The 25,610-nt window shown below is 47.5% G+C and overlaps 2 protein-coding genes across 3 annotated transcripts; both read left to right on the top strand.

Moving 5' to 3' along the window:
- Positions 1 to 1,523: 1,523 nt before the first annotated feature.
- Positions 1,524 to 16,406, top strand: LOC146287380 (bromo adjacent homology domain-containing 1 protein). Of its 2 annotated transcripts, none has more exons than XM_084700580.1 (7): positions 1,524 to 2,209; positions 7,760 to 9,613; positions 9,957 to 10,333; positions 10,482 to 10,641; positions 10,999 to 11,078; positions 11,395 to 11,486; positions 11,938 to 16,406. In XM_084700580.1, the coding sequence occupies exons 2-7, from the start codon at positions 7,780 to 7,782 to the stop codon at positions 12,125 to 12,127; spliced, it is 2,733 nt and encodes a 910-aa protein (XP_084556706.1). In that variant the 5' UTR covers positions 1,524 to 2,209; positions 7,760 to 7,779; the 3' UTR covers positions 12,128 to 16,406. The 2 variants fall into 2 exon arrangements, with proteins under 2 accessions (XP_084556706.1, XP_084556707.1); XM_084700581.1 differs by lacking the exon at positions 1,524 to 2,209 and adding an exon at positions 5,793 to 5,871.
- A 2,133-nt stretch (positions 16,407 to 18,539) lies between these two features.
- Positions 18,540 to 25,122, top strand: LOC146287379 (uncharacterized). The gene is made up of 7 exons (XM_084700286.1): positions 18,540 to 18,702; positions 22,484 to 22,672; positions 22,938 to 23,073; positions 23,781 to 23,888; positions 24,103 to 24,137; positions 24,368 to 24,394; positions 24,833 to 25,122. Exons 1-7 carry the CDS (start codon positions 18,540 to 18,542, stop codon positions 25,120 to 25,122), a joined length of 948 nt encoding a protein of 315 aa, XP_084556412.1.
- The last annotated feature ends 488 nt before the right edge of the window (positions 25,123 to 25,610 follow it).

The following is a 25,610-nucleotide window of genomic DNA, read 5'->3' as shown; positions in this document are numbered from 1 at the left end:
AGTTGCATTTCTCAACAAAAAAAAATTCATTAGGTCACTTCAACCCACACTTACCTTCCAGTGGCTTTATTTTCAAGATATTTCCTTCATCATTGGAATAAATAGACTATCTATTTGCATGTTTCTCTCATAAACACAAGCACTATTAAACCAGTTTACTCAACAGAAATCCTTCAAAACAGTCTCTCATTTCCTGTTTTGTTTTGTGCGTTATTCTCTATCTCTCCTCTCTCAGTGTTTCATTTGGCATTTTTTTTGTCCTTAGTCCCTCTCCTTGCTCATCCTCCCTCTCTCATACTGTCATCTCTCCATCCTGTACTTTCAGCATTCACTGAGTTTGATCCGGTTTCACATGTGGAGCTTCACTGCATTGCTCCTATTCTGGCAAAGTAAGTAACTCACAAGGTATGACGTATTGGCTTCCTTTAATTAGGAGAGCACACAAATACGTTCAGAATCAGTTTGAAACCGAAAACAACTTTAACTGACACAGTAACTCCCTGTAAATATGGATACAAAAATATCAATCTATAAGATTACAGGTACAATCCATGAGGTTAGCCAACCATCATTAAAGCTTCACCTCTTGAATTGATTTGAGTTTTAAACAAGTTAACAGCCAACCGATTATTTCATTCTTCCTGGTCTTTCACCTGCAGTCTGAAGGAAAGGAAGAGGGGTAGTAAATGAGATAAGGGGCATACAGTTCACTAGGACGTCTATCCAGATGGCAAGTGCCCATTGAGACATGAGAAGATAAAAACCCTTTAGCCCTGTGTGCTGTTCAAGGTGAACCAATCAACAGATCATGACCCACCATGCCTGTTTGTTTTCTAGGTCTCCTGTAACCACATGGCATCATTAGCAAACATCTCCTCTCTGTCATGCCTCAGGCAGATTACATGTGAATTCCACATTTCTGTGTGTGTCCTTGCCCAAAACGTCAACAGAAACAACAAAAAGAAGGGCTGGATAGTGGTCAGAATATAATTAAGGTTTGTATACTTTCTTGGGCTTGACTTGTGGTGGACTGGACTGATACACTCAAGAAACAAAATAAGGCTATGGTTTTTAGTACCCTTTGTAACAAGGCTAAACCCCAAACCTTTGAACATCCAAGGACAAACAGTAGAAGGGAGTTAAGGCTTATTTCTTTACTTCGGAGGTTTTCAGAATGTCAGAGGTTTCCTTTAATATTTGAAGAGTTTTATTAAGGAGTCTTTACTTCTGCAGTACACCAAGAAAACGTGGCCACGCAAAACTTATTGAAATTTGCATTTCTATTCTTCTATCCTACTTCAAGATGCCTACCTCACTTCAATGTTTAAAGCCGTAGAAATAAATTATATATGTGTTTGAAACCAGTAACTATAAGACGAGTATTACCGTGTGTATCGTTGTCATAACATAATTGGCTATGGTTGCACGTATGCATCCATGCGACCCCGACCATAGTCCACAGCTCACGGCTATCCTCGCTGTTCGTCGATGCCCCTTTAAAAGCCTCTCCATGTTGTCTTCACATGTGATCGGACACTGAACTGGGATGCTGCAGTTATGTAAAATGCACTGTAAAAGAATGTGTTAGACATAGTGCCGACAACATTTCTGTGGTTTTTAGTAGTTTTGGAGATTGACTTGGGACTGGTTTACTTTCCACCAGAGTGACGGAGCTTCAGCCGTGTTACATACAGTTGTTTGCTACAGTGGCTGGTGCGCAACTGAAAACTGCTTGCTGTGGCATAGCTCGCTAACTAACGGTTAAAACGACGTGTATCAGTCAACACTTCCACCATCCAATCAACTGAACAGTACCAACTCACTGAGTGGAGATAGATCCGACAGTGAAGTGGATGCGAACAGTTTGAGGAAGCAGTTTGTTTGAGCTGCTTGGAAATAGTTATTTTGTATCTTATTTGGACTATATTTGAAGGGGTTCATAGAACTGTGAGTTGAGAAGAAGCAATAGTAATTCGGCGACATTGACTTTCTCGGAAACCTGACGCGAGGCAAGCGGCTGTGAGAGCAGCCAGAGCTGCCTAGCTTGCTAGCTTGACACATTCTTACCTCAAGACACATCGGACAAGTCTACCACTTCAACGGAATTTGCCTGCTATGTGCACCTTTGGGAAAGGTGCCCTAGTACGGTCATTCTAGCTGTGGCTAAGCTTATTGCCAATTAAGCGGAGAGTGCCAGAGACCTACGCGGGTAAGTAGCTACTGGTATCGTTTGCTGGCAAAAGGTGTGCCTTTCCTTTTCCCTACACCTCCCCCGGTTTATAGCTAGCTAGCTACCATAACTAGACTAGGCTGGTCATAAGCCTCCTTGTGCCTTGCGACGGTGTTTGCGTTTCTTGTTTTGTGAGCCATATATTGCTGAGCCAATGGCCATGATGAAGTCGGAAGATGTCCCAGGGAGTGGTACTTGGTGAGCTAGCAAGCGCGCACGATGCATATCAGGAATAGGATAAAAGGGTGGTCTTTTTCACAGAAGCTTGCCACTAGCTAGCTGGTGGTTAAAGTGATCCGAGTAATCAACTCATGGTGTATGAATGGCGTTGTGATGATATGTTGTTAAGAAAATGATTGTGGTTGGCGCTCAGATGTAAATAGTCCGATCGGTCAATTAGGATAATTATTTCGACTAAGTGCCTCGTGCAGTGCCAGCGGATGGTTGATAATGCCACCGTAATAACGCCATACCCGACAGCTAACCGCTAGACATTTCATGCTTGCCCCTGTTAACTTCAGTAATTCATCTGGCTCGTCTGATAACTACAGTATCTACAGTACTGAAATAACTTGAACTGCAGACCTTTACGCTATAAACGTTACAATGCAGGTAAATGGCATGCCCTCTCCTGTTCAGACAAACTTTCTTATAGATCCATTCAATTTGATAAACATTTCAAATCAGCCACTGAAATAAACTCTTGGAACATACAATCAGTACAACTGGATAGCTCATAAACTTGATCTAAGTTGCTGATAGTCAATTGTTTTTCCATTCATCTTTCCATCCATCTCATTATGTCCATCTCTTTTCCACTTACGGCTACATTCATCACACGTCTGTCCATTTCTAACAGCAATGTCATTGGTATGGGTTTTAGATTTGTCACCTTCTTTACCTCAATACATTTAGTGGCCCCAAGTCTGTCTACTCACCTACATACCCGTCTCTATTACCCCCCACCCCCCCCCCCCCACACACACGCACACACCCACCTACCCATTACAATTCACATTTACTGTTTAGACATCTGATCTAGAATACAATTTACAACTTCAGCTTCAACCCTCATCTTTCCTGTTCTTTCATGTTAATTTCTTACTATTCCACCTCACTGCTGTTTAGAACAATTAATGAAATACCTTGACTGCTTTTGAGGAAAGATATCTTTTCTTGTTGTTGTTTTTTTACATGGTTTACACATGCAGTGTTGCTCATTTGTCGTGTGTGTGTATTTGTGGAGTGAGTCACGTAGGGTGTGTGGCTCACGGTGGAACAGGAGGTGTCTGAGAGGCTGCTGCTTGTCACACTGTCTTTGCTTTATGCTTTTGTTTCCACCAATCTGGACCCAAAGGTGGAGTTGGTGGGTTTGCTCAACACTTGCACATAGTAAACACTAATTTTCTGCTCACATGTGGTGGGTTAACTGATGCTGTCATTGACACACACACACACACGGTGTCCAAACAGTTATTTAGGCTTGTGCAACGTAGCCTAAATATACATCTGAAGATCAGAAATACATTTATTTTCTACTCTGACAGTCCAATTAATAATACGTTTGACCAGATACAGTGTAAAACAGAGCAGGAAATGGTGGATAATAAAACAATATATTTGGGCTATAGCCTGTATCTAGGAGACAACAAAATGAAATGCACCCAGCACATTCTCAGACAACTTATGTAGCTTTTAGTGTCTGTCTGAAGTGACTTTGAATGCTTTGTATGAATGTCAATGCATTCTGTTGTCTGTGTGGAATATCTCATTGTGTATAAGTGTGTGGGGGGAGGGGGGAGGGGGAGGGAGGTGGGGAGGGGGAGGGAGGTGGGGAGGGGGGAGGGGGGAGGGGGGAGGGGAGGGAGGTGGGGAGGGGGGAGGGGGAGGGAGGTGGGGAGGGGGAGGGAGGTGGGGAGGGGGGAGGTGGGGAGGGGGAGGGAGGTGGGGAGGGAGGTTGGGAGGGGGAGGGAGGTGGGGAGGGAGGTGGGGAGGGGGAGGTGGGTAACAGACAAACAGAACTGGTGAAATGTGTGTTGGTGCAGGCATGGGGTTCATGAATGAGTACTACCCTTGACATAAGGATCAAAAGTATAATAATACAATAGCTTAATATACCAGAAAGGATTTAGCCAAAAGGGGGAAAAAAACAAATCTGTGAAATAATGTGAGATCAGTCAAGGCTATAATGGCCCCAAATATAACAAACTTGAAATGGTTACTTTACTTCTTAGTATAAATACAACTCACCCTCGCTGTCAGTGCAAGCTTTTTGGAGGGGTAGCTGACTAAAATGTGGTCAGTTGCTTTATCTAAGACAGAGCACCCATGATCAAGCTGTGGGGTGAGCAAGTGAATGAGCAAGCAGTACTGACGAACAACTCAATGACACCTGTGACATCTGCAGTAAAAGAAGCAGCCTAATCTCTACATGCTGCTGGTCTGTGCGATTTCACGGGCTTCTTGTGAATTTTCCTTGGGAGGAATTAGATCTCTGGTTCGGTCTGTAGGCGGTCTACAATATTTTACAATCTGGAAGAGCTGCAATATGTACTTGTATGTAAAAATGACAAGGAAACCACTACAAAACTGAGACAGTCCGCTTCATGATTCTTTGATTATGAGTCATATCAAGGCTCATAGACACAATTGTACCAGCAACCTACTTCTTATAGTTGTAGCAGGCAATATGCAAAATGTGTACATGGTTGCAAACAGTAGTACGGTGTTAGATTGACGGAAAATACAAAGTAGGTAATAGGTGACGTTGCGTGTATGCTCAAGTCTGCACTTGTAAGATGTGCATCCAAGGTTGAAATGAAAGATGTTACAAAAATAATTGAAGAATGACCAGTGGGTCATTGTTCTTCCAAACAATCCCATTTTTCATAAGGGAACCCGTAGAAACGTGGAACCCTGAGGACCTGTGGTGTGCTCTAATTTGCCACATCCGTTCATGTTGCTCTCGAAGACCAAAGCAGTACACCTGCCCAGTGTGGTGTAGTAGAGCAATAGAACATGGCCTGTATCATTGGGAGAGTCCACCAGTAAGGTTTCTACCTATTTTCTAGTAATCACAAGAACCTAATGGCATCCGAGCTATTGACGCCAACTGTGCTAAACCGTGTAGGCACAGACAAGCTGCTCATGTCTATGGATTTCACACCATTTTGTAACATATCTCACCCTGCTCCCTGTTTGTGGTGTGTTCATCGGACTGGCGATGTGTGTTAACAGGCTGGTGGTTTACTGATGGTGGTAGGTCACGACAAATGAGAGGGTGAGAGACTGGCGTCGTGGGGGGCTCGCCTCATATGCCCCCCAACATTTATATAGTTTAATCAAGTGTATTAGTGTGACTTAGCGAGAGGTTTTTTTTCTACAAATATTTTAGTTTTACTCTCGAAATAAACTGCTGGCTTTTCCATCATTGGAGGACAGGGATGTCAGCGAGGCATGTCTGTATAGCAATTGGTTAAGATTAAGTTTTCTGCAAATCGGTGGAGCCGAACCAGGAAGAGCACATCGCGCAGCCACCGTCCTCCACTCCCCAGCTCTCCCCACTACGGATCTCTCTGCCATCACATCAGACCAGTTCAGCACTATTTCGACGTTTCTCCAGGCACAGCATGACGGAGCGTGTAAGTTGCCTCGTACTCATTTTCCGATTAACCATTTTCAAGTACCGATTGTTAAAGTTGCGATCCGACCCCGTCCAGAAAGGAGTGCAGAACCTATTTTCGCTTCGGCGAAACCTTTACCATGCACTGGAATCGATAGCCTGCTAGCTTGCCATACCCTTCGCTGTCTCTCCAGATCGCAGTGGAATATGCACTTGTTTCGGTTTTGTGCTTAGAAGTCTCATAAAAATGTAATAAGGATGGTTCGTTACCATTATTTTATTAGCTTTGCGTCCGGTAGCCCCAAGCCCATATGTAGAGCCAGGCTGCTTCAGATGGCTGGCTACGTCAAGCTGGCTCTGCCCTACTGTAGCCCACTGTATTTGTCGGGCAGATGTCCTCAAGTGGGCCATCGTATCGGACGTTTGGTGTGTTTGGTCAAGTCACACTGGTCACAGCAAAGCAGCTCATGGGTTAATATTGTATTCGAGGGCTCCACGGTAGCCAACACAAGCTTTTGTTGTTACATACAAACCATGTCATGCGTTTAACAGCATGCCTGTTTGGTAGGCTCTAGAAAATCTTACATTGACACTTGTCTCATAGAAGCTTGTAGCCTACGTGACAGGCTCCCGTGTCTGCGGTAGGCTATATTATTAGCAAGGGTGTTTTAAGTGCCTTTTAAATTGCCCATTTTTGCCATTCAATAGGTAAACTAATATTAGCCAGTTGTTGGCAAATTAGTACCCTGTACGAGTTACCAACAGTCAGATAGGTAAGCTACGTATTCATTAACTTTTATTTGACAGGTTACAATCAGTCCTGTTAATGTTGTTTTGTAATGTGTGCCGTTTAGAGTCCGTTTAAGTTCTTTAAAATGCCTTTTGTTATTGCGTGGCAGAATATCGAGAAACAGAAAGTCGAACTGACACCGAATTCCCCTTCTCGTATAGAGGATTGAATCATGTAAACCAAATGATAAAAACGTCGATTATTGTTCAAAGGTGCTGTATCGGCTCATTTGCTGCATTATTTTGGTGTTCGGGCGTCGACATCTGTGTTTGTCTCCAAATTCTTAGGTACCCATCTAGGTATGTTAGTTTTCAACCCCTCAGGTAAGGGTACAGACGAAACTCAAGCCGGTTTTTAGTGGAGTTCTGTCCAATTAGACATGAGCACTCCAGTACGCTATAAAGGATCATCGATCGCTTTAAGTTTCGAATTAATTTGATAGAGTTGCTTGAAACTACACTTACCAAAATGATATTAGATACATAAGTGCCTTGTTACTCACTTAGAATATGTATATTTGTGGTGCGAAAAAACGGTTATAATTGGTATTTAAAGGAGCATTTTAGCTGGGGTAGTCATCCTCCTTTTCAGATGTGGTACTAAATTTGAGACATGTGCAGTGTGTCATTGTTCAGTATTCGATATTGCTGCTTGTTGACTGAAATGATGCTGCATAACTAAGTGACCGATCAGATCAATATTTTATCGCCCATTTCACTTCAGGCTTGCACGGGTTGGGCATTTTTTGTTCATTTCATGTTTGTGTTACTGTACTGTATTATACAGTAATTATTCAATTTTCAGTATGTTTGTATTGTTTTCTTTATATTTATGACTAGTATTAGCCACATTTTTTGCTTAATTCCTGGTCAGACCTAAGAGATTTAGGCCTATATGGGATGAGCATGAAAACCTTCAAGAATCTCCCGATGAAAGTAAAAAAGGTCATTTGAGGGAAAGGGAACGAAAAATGCAAGTATTGAGCTGTGAAACAGGCTTAAACAGGCCTACATTTATGGATAGGCATTTGGGTGTTGATTACACTCAGCCAGTGTCTCTCATCTTCAAGGGGCCAATCTGGGTGTTAATCAAGCCTCCATGCTTCTCTGCTCGACAGGCCCAGTGGGGAAGCATGTGATGACCCACGCCAGGCAGAAGGGTTCCCTCAGCCAGTGTCGTAGCACAGGGAAGTGGGACAACTGCCCCCATTGGCCACATGGTGAGATCATGGGCGGAGCCTGGCCTGAGCGCACGCTCCGATTCGGCAGGACCAAGAAGAGAGGTGAGACCAAGCAAGGAAGAGGCGGGGCCAAGGAGAGAAGTGAGACCAAGCAAGGAAGAGGCGGGGCCAAGGGGAGAAGTGAGACCAAGCAAGGAAGAGGCGGGGCCAAGGAGATGACTGACAGGAAGCAGACAGCTCCAGAGCAGAAGAGAAAGCCGGGAAAGAGGCGGGACAGGAAACGGGACAGGAAGTTGTATCCACTGCGGGGCAGGGGAGGAGGCTCAGAGGGGGAGGGGCTTAGTTGTCATGTGCTCCTTACCCGATTGGAAGAAGACATCCAGGAGAGTGCAGAAGAGAGGGAGGCCAACAGCGAAGTCATGCCCTCACCTGTGAAACGCAAACCCAGCAAAGAGAAGGGCAAGGGCAAAGGCAAAGCCAGTGGACAAAGCCTGAAAAAGACAAAACCAAAAAACAAATCCAAGTCAAGCATCCCAAGCCCCGACCCCGGTCTCTTTGTCCCAGAGCCTCGCAAACGCCGCCTTGCCTCTCTCAACGCCGAGGCGGTCAACAGTCTGCTACTGGAGAGACCCAGTGACCCCCAGCCAGCAGCGAAGCAGGCCAGGAGACAACAGGACGAGCCCACCAATGCAGAGGGTTCCTTGGATCCAGATCCAGCCAGGAGTGGGGGGGCTGGAGCCCCTAAAGCTCTACGAGGTGGCAGCGCTAAGTCCTCCACTACGCACAAAGCTCAGCCGTGCCAAAGCTCCAAGCAAGCCAAGAGGGTCAAGGCAGACAAAGAGGAGGAGGCAGGGGGAGTCAGTCTGGAGAGCCTGCATGCTCCCACCCCAAGACGCCTGGCTGGCCTCAACGCTGCAGCCCTGCTCAAGCTAACCAGCTCGTCCGCCAGCAGCAAGCAGAGAGTCAAGCCCACGCCAGCAGCAGACTGCAAGGCCTCACCCGCGGCCTCCTCCCACAAGCAGCCGGCCAGGCTGAAGCTCAAACCCAAGGGCCGTCAACACAAGCACAGGGGCCGGACCTCCGCCCCTCGTCTCCAGGGCTGCGCAGCCTGCAAGAAGACTGGCTTCGAGCCCAAAGTGGAATGGGAGTCAAGCGGCTGCACCCATCGTCTCACCAAACCGGGCTACCAGTCGCGCAGCATGCTAGCCTACCCTCTGAAGCCTGTGAAGGAGGAGCAGGTGGAGGCGGAGCTGAGCCCTTACTACTGCTGCCGGCCGGAGGGCTCCGTGGAATACTGCCACCGCCTGGCGCTCTTCCTGGGCCAGCAGGCCTACGCAGACCCGGACGAGCCGCCTCTCAACCCCGCCGTGACGTCCGTGAAGCGCGAGTGCCTGGTGACGTCCCCTTCCCTGGCCCACCCCCACGCGGCCCTCACCCTCAGCCCCCACCCCTGCCTCTGCACGGCCGACCCCTGTTTCTCCAGCTACTACGTCCACATCGCCCACCCGACACACACTGGAGCTCCGTCGGGAACGCTGGCCTCGCGACCTCTGAGCTTTTCCCCCTCCACACTGTGCCCTAACCGGGTGTCGGGCTCCAAGCTGCGGGGCCCCCCCGTGTCCCACGCCTCAGGTCTGGCCCACCCGGCCTTCTGTGGGTCTGTGGGCTCGCCGTGCTACAGCGAGGCCTGCAGGGTTAGCGGCTACGCGTACAGAGCCATGCAGCCCGTCGCCAGCAGGGGGTGCTCTTTCAGCACGGGTTGTTCCGGCTGCACTCACGGCATCAAGACAGGTGAGTGGACACGCTTCAACTTTGTAGATAGAAGCCACCTCTGAAAAGTACATTTTGAAACCTTGACAAGTATTTGGAAAAGCACTTAGTGGATATCAGATAAAAGAAATGTTTTTTTTGAACCTTTTTTATAACGTTTTATAACTTTGTTCTTGCTCATAATGTGCCTGCAGAAATATATGCAGTTTTTATTTCATTCTTTACTGGTACAATGTTCCAGTGTGTGTTTGGGGGTTGGGGGGGGGGTTATGTAAGATACATTTCAGCTTTCAGGTTTGTTTTGGTCGCAGCTTCTCCACCAATGCCTATTCACAAACTCTCTTCTACATCCCTGTCTCTCCAGAAGGTTACTCCTCCCCCCAGGGCGAGCACAGCCCCTCCCTGCTGGTTCCCCCCTCCGTCCCCCTCTCCAGCTGCCCCCTCCCCAGCACCCCCTCCTCCACCCAGGCCAAACCCCGTCTCCTCACCCCCATGTCGGACCGTGGCCAGCCCCCTGCCAGGCTAAAGCTGGCCAGGGAGTGTCCCCAGAGCAGCAAGCCCCCCAACGGCTCCTTGTCCCTGGGCCGCACCCGGCTGTCCCAGAGGCAGCCGGCCCCCACGCCCAGCCCCAGCCTCAGCCCCAGCCTCAGCCCCGCCAAACAGAAGAGGGTGAGCCGCCGGCGTGCCACCAACGGCTGGCTGCCCGTAGGAGTGCCCACAGAGAAGGAAGTCTTCATTGCGGTAAGTGGGAGTGTGTGTGTGTGGGAGGGTGTGGGTGTGTGTGTGTAGGAGTGGGTGGGTGGGTGTGTGTAGGTGTGGGTGGGTGTGTGTGGGAGTGTGTGCGGGTGTGACACAGAAAACACCAACTGATGAAAGTGGCTTGTCTCAGGGAGAGGATGAGACAGCCTTGCGTCAGTGTTATGAAGGAGTGGAGAGGGACGGCGAAGTGATACGCATCAGAGACACTGTGCTGCTGCGCTCCGGTCCCAGGAAGAAGTCCTTGCCCTACGTGGCCAAGATATCAGCGCTCTGGGAGGACCCCAAAACAGGTGAGGGACGTGTGTGTGTGCGGAGGGGGGTGGGGGTAAAGGAATGAGAGGGGTGGTTATTGGGTGGATTGGGTTTTAGGGAATTCATGAATGTGTGGGCAGGTTCATTCTGAAAACAAGTCTTTATGTTTACCTCAGAATGTGTTTAGCCATTGATGTCGGCATCATGTCCTAGGTAACACCCTTCTGTCTGTACAATGCTCAGAATTTGTGTGTGTGTGTTCCGGCCGTACCAAATGACGTTGTGTCCTTGGGCAAGGCACTTCACCCTACTTGCCTCGGGGGGGGGAATGTCCCTGTACTTACTGTGAGTCACCCTGGATAAGAGCGTCTGCTAATTGACTAAATGTTCCTCAGGAGAGCTGATGATGAGCCTGTTCTGGTACTATCGACCTGAACACACACAGGGGGGCCGAGATCCCAGCATGCACTGTGAGGTGAGCCCCGCCCTGCCCTGCCCTGCCCTGGCCTGGCCTCACCCAGGCCTCACCCAGGCCTCACCCAGACACATGTATCTCTCCAGTCTGGAGAAACTCCCTCCTCTGTCCCACTGCCTTGTCACTAATACATGGCGACTGATATAAACAATCATGACAAGAATACAAGCCAGGTGATGTCAGTTTGCGATTGGAGCAGATGGCGCAGAGGAAATTATTGATTTGTTCATTAAGCTGTTAAATTGGCACATTCCGGTCACAGTTCTTCAGAGTTGTTTTACTGACAAGGCTGATATGTTCTCCTCTCCTCCTCCAGAACGAGATCTTCGCCTCCAGGCATCAGGATGAAAACAGCGTGGCCTGCATCGAGGACCGCTGCTACGTTCTCCCTCTAGCACAGTACTGTAGGTAAGAACCCATCCATCCTAGAACCCCCAGCTGCTCCCTCCAGGTTAGAGAGGCGTTGAGATGCTCTCCACACTTAGCTGCTAGCGCGCTAGTTAAGAGGGTAAGATCAATCTGTCTTCCCCATTAACACCTCTCCTGGTTGAGACATGTGGGGACTGGTTTTCCTCAGTGATATCACACGTCTTGCGACAGTCAAACATGGGCTGTTGACAGTAGAGTGTGTGAGTGTGTGGTACAACGTTTCCCTTTTTAATCTCAACTCAAGGGCTATGCACAGTATTCCTAACTATACAACCGTATAGTTCATACGTAAGGTATCACGGCTATCACGTGTGTTATATATTTGGGTATGATGCGTCATAGAGCAGGTAGATACATAGGTGAACAGAATGTTTTCGTGATGTCATGCATGCCTAGCTCCCTGGTCAGAGTCTGTTGTCCTCTCCCATAGATTTTGTGCCTTGGTGAAGTGTCGTTCTGAGGGCGCCTCGCCCGGCAGTGCCCGCTTGGTGCCCTGCCCCTCGGACTGCGCCCCCCCCGCCCACCGCCGCCTGCCCGCCGACATCGACCCAGAGATGGTGTACCTCTGCCGTCACGTCTACGACTTCCGCTACGGACGCATTCTCAAGAACCTGCAGTGAGGGCGGCGCGAGAGGTCCCGACACACACGCGCGCGCGCACACACACACACAGCTCCGCTCCTAGTCGATGAAAGATCGACGACCTCTAGAGTGTTTTTTTTAGGGGACCTATTAAGTCTTGCGGGTGGATTAGGGGAAACATACCGTTTTTTTGGAAAGGGACCCATTTTGAAGTATACTGGGGGAAGGCTGAAGCAATGAAATGAGCTCTGGAAGTTTTAAAGGATCATAACAAGAGGAATCCTTCTGAGCTGGGTCAACTGTCTCAGACAGAGGAGAGAGGAGGGGAAAGGTGCAGTTTTCATCCACTGAACACTGGACACCACCACTGAACTTAGTTACGGGTGGTGTTGTTTTGCTGACACGGGCCTGGGCTCAGTGTTCTGAGGCGTTGTCATAGGGACCAGCGAGAGTAGCCGTGGTTACAGAGAGGACCCGTGTGAGTTCTCTTCGTTTTGTTTTCGTAACTGTAACAGGCCGAGGGTAGTGTAAAACACACAGTCATACACACAATTATTCAGCCCACCCAGGGGGAATCTTGACCCACACTATTGTGGATTTTCTTGTTGAGAGGACAATGTAGGGTAATTGGGACCACCTGGTGTGTGTGTGTGTGTGCGTGTGTGTGTGTGCATGTGACACACACTGACAAACGGGGAAACCACAGAAGCAGGTTCAGAGAGGAAGTGCTCCCATCCCTCCCTGCTCTGGCTGCGAGAGAGAGAAGACGGTGACACGGTTGAGTTCTGTTGAACTTTCTGAGTCGCCGCCTCCTCCTCCTCAGAAAGAAACTACAGCTAGGACCCCTTTATACTCCTTTTGTTTTGTTTTTTTTAACACAAAAAAAAACACTTCCTGTTTTCCAGTGAAGATCCCCCCCCCCTACTGAAGAGCTTATGACACATAAGTTCAGCATTTAAGTTCAGCTTTGGCCTAATGACACATAGGGTTGTTGATGTCAATATCCACCTGTGTTGTTCCCTGTTACTTGCCTTATGACTTGCAGGTAGAGCTTTAGGCAGCTAGTCCCACCCAGCACATAGATATAGGAGTGTTAGAACGGACCTACTGTACTTCTGAAGCCACACGGATCGGTCACTGTTTGATCATGATACACCCTAAGGAAAAGTAATCACTGGAGATTGACTGTATCAAACAAATGCCAGTCAGAAGATAAACCACAGTTCATTTCCGCTGTTCTGTATTGCTTGACTTCACCGGATTGTGCTGGCCAGCAGGCGCCAGGTGTAATGACCATCCTCGGTGTTCTAGTCAGCATCCATCATGGCTGTCCTCCCACATGTCCTGTAACCCTGTTTCTCTGGGTGGGAATGTCTGCTCTACCGGTTCTATTTCTATAGCCCGCCTTCTTCTTCTTCTCCATGTACAGCTCTAAGCCCTTCCCCCCAAGATAAACCAAAGTATGTCACACAAAACGGAGCCCTTGTTCTCACCCCTCTCTCCTCCTCTCTTTCTCCTTGTCCTCCGACTCCCTTGTTAGATTGCACTAATCCATTTCCTTAATTACAACATCTATGATTGTTTTGAGATTTGTTTTTCAGCTACTAATGTTATAAGGGGAAAATACTATGTATTCTTCATATCTGTGTGCTTAGTAGAGAATGGAAACCAAGGCTGTCATGACTACTCTGTCAAAGCATATATTTACATAATTCACAAGTAGAGGAATACGCCAGCATATTAGTATGTGTTACCTAATTGCACAACATGTCATATCTAACCATGAAATATGTACAATGAAAGTCATTCCCTTTGACGTTGATTTTACTCTGGTATGCCTATATCCACACTGTTAATGTCTTTCGGATTTGGAGGGGACATCTTGATGTAAAGTGCTCTGTGTTGGTAATACCATGTAACAGAGATTGAGGTTTCTGTAAGGGGGGAAATGTAGTTGATACATTATATAGAAGTGGTGGAGATCTTTCTTTAACCACGGTCATTCATCATTGCCTTTCAACCTGCAGGAGCGTTTTACAGTCATTCTTCAGTCAAACAGATATTTGTATTAGAAGTGTGTTCTCTTTTGTTTTCTTACACTGCAAATGTCATATTGCTGGACTTTGTAGTCTAATGTTTTGAATATCCAAAAGCCATCTGAATCTTCTCCAATGTCCATTCACAGTTTGAATCATACCCCTGAGGAACAGCTAAACAAGCTTGTATCAGAGAAACCATACGGTCAAAATCAAATCAATGGGTCATTTATTTCTATCAATGCCCAGATTCTTTAGAAAAGTAATATATATTCTCCTACTTTACAATTTCTCCTTACCGAAAATATTTTATTATGTCAATTTCCTAAGATGGCATATGCAATATATTTTTAGAGTTACTATTTTTGACAAATGAAATTAACAAATTTAAAATCTATGATTTCTGTTTCGTTTTTAGGTTGAGGTTAGTTTGAATCAAATCACAAGACAGAAACTGAGATTTGACCAAATACAGGAAGAATAAAAATGAAGAGTAATGTTTTGGTTGAGGTCTGTCAGTCAAGCAGAGGGGGCAGAGGAGAACGCTCCTTAGATAGATGTGGAACGATGTACAGTAGGTACTGTGCATATCTGGACCCTTACTAAACTGTAGGAGCACCGGGCAGTCATTGTACAAGCAGACGATGCACAGTGTAGTATTTTTTGCAAGATCTGTAATGAATATATTTAAAGAAAAAAAATATTTAAATGAAGTTAACAATTACAATATATAAAGAATTCAATTTAACTTATTTGGAAATATGTGTTTTGATTTAAAAGTCATTGTTGCTTAGACTTATGCGGTCAATGAAAAAAAAAAAGAAGAAAAAAAAACATTTTCTGTTTATTAGTAATTTATGAGTTTTTGAAATTAGATTATTGAATGGCGATTAACAGAAGTGTAAAGTTTAGTAGTTTGTACTTACAGACGTAACTCGGCATATAGGGTGAAAATCAGACCAAAGCACATCCTGGCAGAGTCGGGTAAAGTCTCCTCTAAGCACTGACCCAGAGACAGACAAATATCCCGTCCCTTTAATGGTTAGGATTAAAGGGTGCGATAATCTGATCCTGGATCTGTGATTAGATGGAACTTCCGACCTAGCGCCATTCTGACTGACCTTAGCTTTGACGTCTGGGAGACTGCCATGGCAACAGGGTCACCTGAGCGTACAGTGATCTATCGTATCCAGAGGACAAGATATCTAACACCTGAGACGGGATGATCTTGTTCCAGGGACCAGCTGTCCTCAACCGCTGGTCCCCTGTCAGTTTTCCCTCCCCAGACTCTAACCTTAATCATTCTGGGTATGAAGTCAAAACCGACCCTAGATCACTGAATCGAAAGACAGCCCCATTCTGTGACTTGGTGGATCCAGTTGGGAAGCTTGTCAAAATCAATTCTCTGTCGAAATTTATCTGATTGTTCTGATAATGTGAATGAAGGGATGGATGAAGCTTGTGTTCCATCCATCTCCTCACAGCCCTTTGTATCAATAAACAGACCCCCCCCCCCCCCGATTGCTTTTCTCCCAGATGTGCATTTCCAATGCTAGAGGTCAAATCCTCTGTCCTGTTGACCACTTCTATACAGTGAGTAAACTGTGACTGTGTCCAAACACTCGCTCAAGGCTTTCACCATCTCCTTTCCTCTCTTCTCATCACTTACCTACCTGAGTGGATCGACAGGAAGTGGATTGGGTTAGATGTGTTGTGAATTTACATTTATCAGTTTCTTCAGTGGTGAAGAAAGAGATTAGAGAACGAAAGACCCTTTGAGCTGTTGGGACTCGGTCATGGTTTTGTTCCGGATGGTTGGCCTTGACCAAGCAATTGTCTTGTATGTAACAGACATTTCCAAACACTTCAACATGTTTAGATGTGTGTAAATGCAGAGAGACTGGTGAGATAAGATCATCGCTAGGCCAACACTCATGAACAAGAATTCACTGTGCGTGTGGGGTTTCCACGGTAACAAGGGTCTAGACTTTTTGTCGTGACCTTAACTGATGTGACCCTGACTGAGGTATTTCACTCCATTATATCTAAACCAAGCATCGCTGGGTTTCAGCTTTCTGTGTTCTGTATCAATGCTAAATGTGAGCATATATTTTGATATATTTAAAAATGAGGGATATGAAAAGTCTAGATATTTTTGGAGTAGAGAAATTATGTGTGTATCATAATTGTCACTTTGTCATGCTCTCAAAATCTCTTGGATTTTTTTTGAAAGAATTCTAGCATCCCTGCTGATTTATTGTTCCATTGAAAGAATATTTATAAAGTCCTTTGTGAAAAAAGTGTGTTTGTTTTTATTAATATTCATTAATTAATGAGACACATGTTTTGTTGTAGCGGAATGCAATTGAGACCAGGGTTCAGTGTGAACGACCTCATGGTGGAGCGGGTCACGTCATGCAGTTACCTCCAGTGTCCACAAGGAGTCAGTAGTCGACAGCACCCCTACAGTTCAGGACCTGTTGTCGACACATCAACTTCACAGCCCCCCTTTTTTAAGCCTCTCTATAGGAGAAGAAGGCACATGGACCAGGACAACAAACTAAAGAAGTTTTCCCATGTGTTCTTTATTTTCTATTTCTATGTCATATTTTGAACCTGGCCCATCCTCCTTAGCCTGGCTCTGCCCTCCCATGTACTTCCGCTCAATTTGGATTTTGCTTCTCTACTAGGTCTGGCCATTCGGTATGTAAGTCTCATTTTTCAGGTCGATTTTCTACCGGCAAATCAGAGAACAGAGCGAGTGGCTGAGGATCGATGACGTTGATGTCGTGCGCTAGTTTATGTTGTAGTTCCGTAATGGCGGCGAAGAAAGATGCGAGCAAAGCCATTCGGTCCGTTGTGGCAACACTGCCGAATATCTATAAACTGAAGCCGGAGCAAGAACAAGTTTTGCTGAGTTTTGTTGGTGGCCATGATGTTGTGGCCCTCCTCCCCACGGGTTTCGGGAACAGTTTGATTTTCCAGCTACGGCAGCTAGCTCTGTTAAAGTAGTGATGAAGGAATTGACTAAGGCGAACGCTAGCGATTGGTTATGGCAGATCAGAGTGGCTCTGGGCAGATCCAATAGTTTTAAACTTCAACAGAGTACCTGCCTACAAGGAAGTCAATGGAGCGAGGCCAGACTCTGTACAAATGAAATGTACGAGAGTCTGGTTAGGACCAGGCCACATCCTCCCCCCCCCCCCCTCTGTTGGCTGTGCCGTGTTCCTCTGGGTTTCTTCCTCCATTGCTCTCTGTCAAGGAGACCCTCCTCCAAGTGGACGATGACCTCCATCCTGCAGAACTGTGCAGACTCCATCACACACACACACACACACACACTCAGGACCAGATCCACTGTTCAACAGAACCACAGTCCCCTCTGGTGGAGACTAGACTGGTGTTTCTCATGCTCTAATAAGGCCTTCTTCTTGTACATGTGTCTGGCCAATTAGTTAATGACCTGTGAATATACCAAGAAACGAAAAGGAACTTTTTCGAAGGCTACAGGGTCAGGCACAAGCGTTTCCAACACTGTTCCGGAGAGGATTGTCTATTAGCTTATGAACACCACACACAAGGATCGACGTGGGAATTTGCCTGGAATCTAATTCAGTGAGTGCGTAACAGACAGAAAAACGGCTTACAGTGGAGATCTTTACATGAATCTCCTGCTCCTTCATCTGTTTTCTGTGGTCTCGCTAGGCTGTATAATCACCATCCACAGCTTACCCATCCTCTTGATGAATGTAATTAATCAACCTTTCCTTCCTAATCACTCTTGCCATGTCATCAGCCTAAGGCCCGGGCTGGCCACACCGGCTGTCTGGTCTGAGGCAAAGTGCTTGGGTTTGGAAGGAGGCGTTCAGCTTTGCGAACATCAACAGACGGGGCAGAAGAAGAATTTCAAGTATGTAGTTAGGATCAGACGGAATGTCTTGTCTCCGGTCAGAGTTATGAGGGTCTTCCTGGTGGCTCCTAGAGCGCGCACCATAAACACTAAGGCTAACACTACACACACATGTACTCACACGCTTCCATACACACACTTACACACACATGCAGACTTCCTCTCTCCTCCTTCCATCCGCTATCGCTTCTTTCCTTCAACTGTCCTCCCTCCCCCACTCCCTTCCTCCCCCACTCTCCTGTCCTCCGTGGAGAAGGCTGAGATGGGCTTAGACCAGAGGGCCTTAATCTGTCCTTAGTGACATCACCCTCCCCAATGGCTGCTGTCTTCTCCCTCACGGTTCTGGATCGAGGGACGCAGGAGTAGAGAGGAGGAGAGGGGCGTTCAACAGGAACAGGGTGGAGAAGCAGCAGCTGGTCACAGAATCACCCCCACACACACACACACACACACACACACACACACACACACACACAGCCGTCGAACCACACACAAAGCGAGGAGCATGGCGAGGAGAGCGGCGGAAGACAGCGACACCCACATGGACGAGGCTGTGGACCAGGGCTTGGGCATGGAGGAAACAGGCCATGGCCTGCTGCGGAGGCCCTCGCTCAGGGAGACCTACAACAGCGACTCCCTGCTGGCTCCAGACACGGACTTCATGGGAGGTCAGTAACACGGGGGGCAGAGGGACCTGGGAGTGTGGTGGTGCTGTCGGGCAGCACGAGCAGCATTCCCACATTACATTTATATTTAATCATTTAGCATACGCTCTTATCCAGAGCGACTTACAGTACGTACAGGGACATTCTCCCCGAGGCAAGTAGGGGTGAAGTGCCATGCCCAAGGACACAACGTAATTTTGCATGGCCGGGAATCGAACCGGCAACCTTCTAATTGGTAGCCCGATTCCCTAAACGCTCAGCCATCTGACCCCGAGTCAGTGTGTCTCAGTGTGGGAGAGATGAGCTCTGGATGTGTGTTGAATGAGGCCCCTGGAGAGGAGATCATGGTTTGAGTCAATGGTTTGTCTATGTCTGTGGCTGTCAGCCTGGTAATAGGGTTGTTGCCTTTGTGACAAGGCTGGCTCTGGTACAAAAGTGCATGGCTTTCATTCTCATTTTCCTTGGGGGTTTGAGGCTTCGTGAGTGCTGATCTTTTGATCTGACAGGTGTGTGTGAGTGTGTGTGTGTGTGTGTGTGTGTGAGTGATACAGTGTCAACGTGACACGTGAGAACATCAGAAGGCGCTTACGTGGTCAAACATTAAGCTTCTCTTCTCGGAAATATCAACCTTTCTTTCAAATTCCCCACACTATAGATACACTATAGCAATAATTACCAACAGCCAGACCAATCAGTCATCATAATATGCCCTGGAATGGCCAAAATGTTTTAAACTCAAGTTCTGTATAGTAACAGCCAAACACAATTTTTTTCATTCATAGACTGTACTAGTTTAGGAGACGTATGGAAGTTCTTTTTGGCGGGAAGGTTTTTGTGCATATGCGCTATGTATGGTTACGTAGGGTTATAACATGCCTAGACAGATGCTGTTCAGAAAACACACGCTCCATCTGTGAGATGACAATCCCAGATTACTGCACACTCCATTGCCACTGTCTGCTTTAGTTATGTTTCAATGTGTTTTGTGATTTTGATATTGGTAAGTGTGAAAGCATTATCTAACAATGGGAAGAGTGGCCAGTATGTGTGCGTTGAGTGTGTGTGCGTTGGTATGTGTGCGTTGAGTGTGTGTGCGTTGGTATGTGTGCGTTGGTGTGTGTGCGTTGAGAGTGTGCGTTGAGAGTGTGCGTTGGTGTGTGTGTGTTGGTGTGTGTGTGTTGGTGTGTGTGCTTTGAGAGTGTGCGTTGGTGTGTGTGCGTTGGTGTGTGTGCGTGGGGGGGGGGGGTGTTTGCGTGTCCGCATGCGGGGGGGATGGACACAGAGAGAACTGGGCTTTGTGTTGTTGAGTTGCTGCAGAGATTGAGCTCTCGGCCGCTAATTCCCTTTTACAGCGCTGGGATTATGAGCTATTCTAATCCCAATCCCATATGGGGTCTGGAGGTGGCACAGGGCTGATGTCATCGCCAAAGACAGGAAGAGAAGCGCGCAGGGCACGGTTACACAGAGTCCCAACAGCCCAGACACAAGGCCGTGCTCACCTCGCTGCACGTGCAGCTGGATGCTCAGGAATAGTTCTTCCTCTGATTATGCTGCCCTGACGGGAGGAGCAGAGAGGGCTGCTTTCACTGTGATTCTCTCTCATCAGCTTTCTGTGTCTTCCTCAAATATCTCAAAGCTGAAATGCTCGCTTGATGTTCAATCTAGGTCAGGTGCAACATTATATAGAGGTTCCATATTTGGGTGGAGATGGTGGGTTAAAGGAAGTCCAAAAGGGCACGTCTGGGGTCACTACTTCTATGTGTCTCATTGTGAGCCCCCATTAGCTAGTGTCCTGTCAGACTGTAAATACAGGAGCTGGCAATTATCATCTAAATTCCTACAAGCTGCTTACGAAGAACAATACACACAATACACACAAGGACACACCTTCACCTAAATCAGAGAAAGAGAATGCTGTCTTCCGATCTTCTTCTTCTCTCTCTCTCTCTCTCTCTCTCTCTCTCTCTCTCTCTCTCTCTCTCTCTCTCTCTCTCTCTCTCTCTCTCTCTCTCTCTTTCTATCTATCTCTCTCTCTCTCTCTCTCTCTCTGTCTCTCTCTCTCTCTCTCTCTCTCTCTCTCTCTCTCTCTCTCTCTCTCTCTCTCTCTCTCTCTCTCTCTCTCTCCCCCCTCTCCTCTCCTGGACACGGGCTTATCTGTGTGGGGGTGGGGTCACTCGTGCCAAAGAAGAAGAAGCTCATTCAGAGGGATTATCATTGTGCTCCAAACCCCACTGTTAACCAGAACACACACTCGTGCATTAACACACACACACACTTACTATTTAGGACGAACTACTGAGGATAGATCTGCTTGAGTTTTAAGCACCATCAAACCCCAAACCCCCACCCCTACACATTAGAAGGAGGGTTTAAAGCTCTGTCATAAACATCACCCTGTCCCACATCATCTGACAGCCATCCAGAGATAGAGAGAGAGGATAAAGGAGAGACAAAAGGAGAAAATACCAAAACATCACTTTAGTGGGTCATTTGGGCTCTGGACCTGAGGCTTTGTGACCGGAAAGGAAAAGAGAATCGAGGCGTGAGCTGTGTGTGTGTGTGTGTGTGTGTGTGGGTGTATGACACAACTGGATCAGAGGAGATGAGATCTTAGTGGACAGCCTCCAGTAGATCACAGCGAGCCGCCGGTCCGATGGAAGGACAGCCCGCCTGTCAGACAGGAGCCGGAGGAGGAGGAGGAGGAGGAGAGGGGAACGAGGAAGGGAAGGAGAGAGAAGAGAGGAAGAGGAGAAGGTCGGAATTGGAAGGTGTGTCAAGCCGTCAGATCCCCCGTGACAGCTTGTCACAACTCAGGGTCTGCAATGGCATCTCATCTGTCTGTTTCTATGGCTTATATTCCTCATGGCACAAAGGACTGTCATTTGTATATCAAGGACAAATGTTAAAGGTTGCCAAAGAAGTGTCAGTTATGGAAGTTGAACTGGTGGGATTTTCAATAAGCATGGTTTCACTAAAACTGGTTAGTGGCTTTGAGAGCGCAACAGTCCATGGATGAGGCTGTTGTTCGTTTGTGGTGCCAGCTGTTCAAGATGACCTTGTTTATCGCTTCCATTCCGCTACCTCTCTCTCTCTCCCTCTCTCTCTCTCTCTCTCTCTCTCTCTCTCTCTCTGTGTCTATGTCTCTCTCGCTCTCTGGAGTTTCACATCACATCTACAGACACTAAATTTCCCAACCAGGTTTCATTTCCGGACTCATTTTGAGTCCTATTGAGATGTGGTTAAGTTTGAACAGTTTGTGGGTTTCATTTTGACTCGTTTAGTTTGTATGAGGTTGTTCCATGCTGTATTTAAGGCAATCCTTCCAGTAAATCTGTCTGGTACATCATGTGCTCCGTAGAGCGAAACAGCTGACCACGAAGTGCCTTCAGCTCAAGGCTAACGTGTTGATAATGACGAGAGATGTGGTTATCCGTTCGTGTAGATGTGATTATCTGTAAATATGAATCTTCATCATACTACGTACGGCTTTCAAAATGTAATTTGAGCTCTGCATGGTAACTGCAATCCATCAGAAGGTTAGATTAATGTTATTGCAGCTTTAGTTTAGAGTGCTAACGCTGTTGCTTGGTCGCTGAGGAAAAGGTTTAAGGTCAGACTAGAGGAACGTGTCCGGACCCCACTGAAACATCCCCAGCAGTGTACAGCAGCAGAGCAGGGCCAGCGTCAGCAGACAGGACCATCAAACGTTCATCTGAAAATCAAAAACGTTGACACCTAAACAAAGCAGCAACAGAAACATGTGGACCCCCCTGTCTCCCTCCAGATGACCACAGCTCTGCGGCCAGCGGCGTGGACGTGGTGGACCGCCTGACGTACCTGGAGCAGAGGATGCAGATGCAGGAGGACGAGATCCAGCTGCTGAAGATGGCCCTGTCAGACGTGCTGAAGAGGCTCAACATCTCAGAGGAGCACCAGGCTGCAGCCAATAGGAAGACCCCGTCAGGAAGCAAAGGTGGGGGGACGTAGATGACACGCAAGTCCACACACACACACTCTCACATACACATACACATACACATACACATACACATACACGTACACACACATACACATACAAATACACATACACATACACATACACATACACATACACACACACGCTCTCACATACACATACACATACACACACACACACATACACACACTCTCACATACACACACATACACATTCACATACACACACTCACACCTCCTTCCCTGTGTGTTTGTTGCAGCAGCCAGGCCTGTGTCTCTGGCGCTGCCCTCCAGACCCCCCATGGGGAGCCACAGTGCTGCCCCTCTGAAGAAGAGCACCACGCTGCCCTCTGCCTCCTCAGCGAGGAACTACTCTGCCTCCCCCACTCCCAGCAAGAGGTGAGACCAACAAGTGTTTCAAGCAGCTATTGTTTCAGCCCACTGTTAGTTAGGAAGCACGGCGGGAAAACAATTACCTCGCTCTGATCAGTAGCTACTTAGATGCCAAAGAGAGATGTCTCTCCCAGTCTCTTGCCTGAAGGCATTTGTGTGTTTAGTTAGAGTGTCTAGCTGTGGGACTGCATGATGATGCTGCGACTGGAGGTTGTGTTAGGGAAAGGAATGGTCCTGAGGTAAATCCTCCTTCTCACTTCAACACCAGGTTTTATGTGTTATTATACCATGGGTAGTGTCATCATCATGATCGTCACCATCATCATTAGCACAGTTGGTTCATTTCTCTTGCCTCATGTTCTCTCTCCTCCTCACCTCTCCCTTCTATGCTTTTGTCTCGATGTTTATCTATCTTTGTTTTTTCTCCCTTTTTGCTCATCCACGTGTATTTGGCTATCTCGCTGCCTCCACCAACCTCCCTCTTTATCTCCCACCACCGCCCTCTCCACACCCCTCAATACGTCCCTTCAACCTTATCGCCTCTCCTCTCTCTCCCTACATCCCCTCGTTCCTTCCCTCGCTCTCCCCCCACACTCCATCCTCCCTCTCCCCCTTTCCTCTCCCTCTACCCCCCACCCTCTTCCCTCTACGACCCTCCTCCCTCTCCCCTTCTATCTCCCACTGCCCCCCCCTCTCCCTTCCTCTCCCCCCAGTGGAGTGAAGAGCCCTGTAGGCAGTGTAAAGGACAGCCCCTGCACCTCTAAGACCACCAGACCTCGGCCCACTTCTGCGGCCCCCACCTGTAAGAAAACTCATGAGAGGTAGGCATGGTAACCCCCCCTCAACACTCTCGGCTTCCTGGAACTGAGCTTCATCCCCCAGCCTCTTTCAACGTGAACGTGGCGCTTTCAACATCAAGTGTTAATTGTCTGATGTGGTGTCACACAACTGCATCGAAAGTATCCACAGTATGTGACTCACCTCTCTATTGTTCTCTCTCTCTCTCCCTCCCCCCCCCCCCTTGCATACTTGCAGCGGCAGCAAAGCCAAGGAGCCTGCAGTAAGTGTAGGTAAGAGAAGGCTTCTATCAGGCTGTGCTAGTGTGCTCTGTTGGCCAGCAGGTAGAAGCTTAAGAGGACCGTGGGGGGGAAAATGGCATAATTAACTAAATGCGAAACAGCTGCAGCTTAGATTGTTGTTGCTTTAGCCAGTGGGCAGTAAATGCTGTGGCATCAGTTTAATGTGCCTGGTGCAAATTGGGCCCATGTACTCAGCTGGTGTGTCTGTTTGTTTCTTGCAGGGTCAAGGCGTGTGACACACTGCAAAGGTAGGCCTCAGTCCTGTCTGTGGAGGAAACCACATCCCCTGTGTCACCTTTAGCCTAGCCGCACAACCTGTAGCATTCTTTACCAGCGTCACGTCCTCCTGGTCTAATCGGGAAGACTGAATGAGTGTTGTGTTGGAACATTCCTTTTATGCTTATTTCTCATTTCCTCCATGTCTCACCATGACCACCTTGTCTGCTTGACCCTCCCCCTCCCTCTCCTCTCCCCCTCCCTCTCCTCTCCCCCTCCCTCTCCTCCTCTCCCCACCCTCCTCCCCCTTCCACCTCTTCCCTCTCCTCTCCCCCTCCCTCTCCTCCCCCCTCCTCCGCCTGCCCCACCCTGCTCGTTCACACCCACCCCCTCCCCTCGTCACCTTACCTCACATCCTGTTTCCTCCGTTCGTCCATCGCCCCCTCCCCTCCCCTCACGTCTTCACTTAGTGACTATGCAGATCTATCTGAGCCCCCTCACAAGAAGGACTGGATCTTCTGAGGCGCCCAAATCAGCACCTACCGTCCCCAACACCCGCCCCACAGAGCCACCCTCCGCCCCCCACCCCAAGGCAGGCTCCAGCAAGGACCAGACCAGACCAGAGACCCACAAAACAGCCTCTGCCTTCAACCTCCCCCTCCAGAAAACTACCACCCACAATACATACTCTCACATGGACACACTTAGCTACAAAAGCCCTATCAAATCACCTAGCCAGTACTTCCAAATATGTTACTAGTGTGTAGGCTAGGAGAACGAGGAGGTTTTTAACGTCTTTTAACGTTTTTCTTTCATTTTTCCTTGGTATAGTTGCATTTAGGATTGCACAGTGCAAGTTTCTGAACTTAGCGTTAGACAGGACTTCCACAGCGAGCTAGGGAACTCGATTGAGGACTGTTGAAAATGCTGTTCGTATCTTTTCATGTTTGGAGGCAAATGATAATCCGTGGAAGCTTCTCTAAAGTACAGGGAAAGAGTGACTGTGAAGAAGTCATGTTGATTAGGTATTTAATTTGAGTTTTGAATGTTGTTTGCATTCCCTAACATAGTAGTGGATAACACAAGACTATCTGCTACTATTATAGAAAGTCTAGCACTAGTCGTTTTTTGCCTCTCCACTTTCATAAGTATTTATTTTTCTTAAAACCGAACACCCGTTTTAAAAAGTGGTTTTTACCTTCTCTCTGTTGGTGAAGTATTGTCTGTGTGGATAATTGTGTGAGTCAG

Source organism: Hypomesus nipponensis, chromosome 6 (assembly GCF_054491055.1).
Source record: "Hypomesus nipponensis isolate SF chromosome 6, ASM5449105v1, whole genome shotgun sequence".
Classification (NCBI taxonomy): Eukaryota; Metazoa; Chordata; class Actinopteri; order Osmeriformes; family Osmeridae; genus Hypomesus; species Hypomesus nipponensis.
Note: the sequence above shows the minus strand (reverse complement) of the source record. Positions and strands in the feature narration are given on the sequence as shown.

Coding starts and splice junctions, on each gene's coding strand:
- LOC146287380 (XM_084700580.1), top strand. CDS start 7,780: ATGACCCACGCCAGGCAGAAGGGTTCCCTCAGCCAGTGTCGTAGCACA. Junction 10,334..10,481: donor AGAAGGAAGTCTTCATTGCG/GTAAGTGGGAGT, acceptor GGCTTGTCTCAG/GGAGAGGATGAGACAGCCTT. Junction 11,079..11,394: donor ATCCCAGCATGCACTGTGAG/GTGAGCCCCGCC, acceptor CTCCTCCTCCAG/AACGAGATCTTCGCCTCCAG.
- LOC146287379 (XM_084700286.1), top strand. CDS start 18,540: ATGGCGAGGAGAGCGGCGGAAGACAGCGACACCCACATGGACGAGGCT. Junction 24,138..24,367: donor GGAGCCTGCAGTAAGTGTAG/GTAAGAGAAGGC, acceptor TGTTTCTTGCAG/GGTCAAGGCGTGTGACACAC. Junction 24,395..24,832: donor GCGTGTGACACACTGCAAAG/GTAGGCCTCAGT, acceptor GTCTTCACTTAG/TGACTATGCAGATCTATCTG.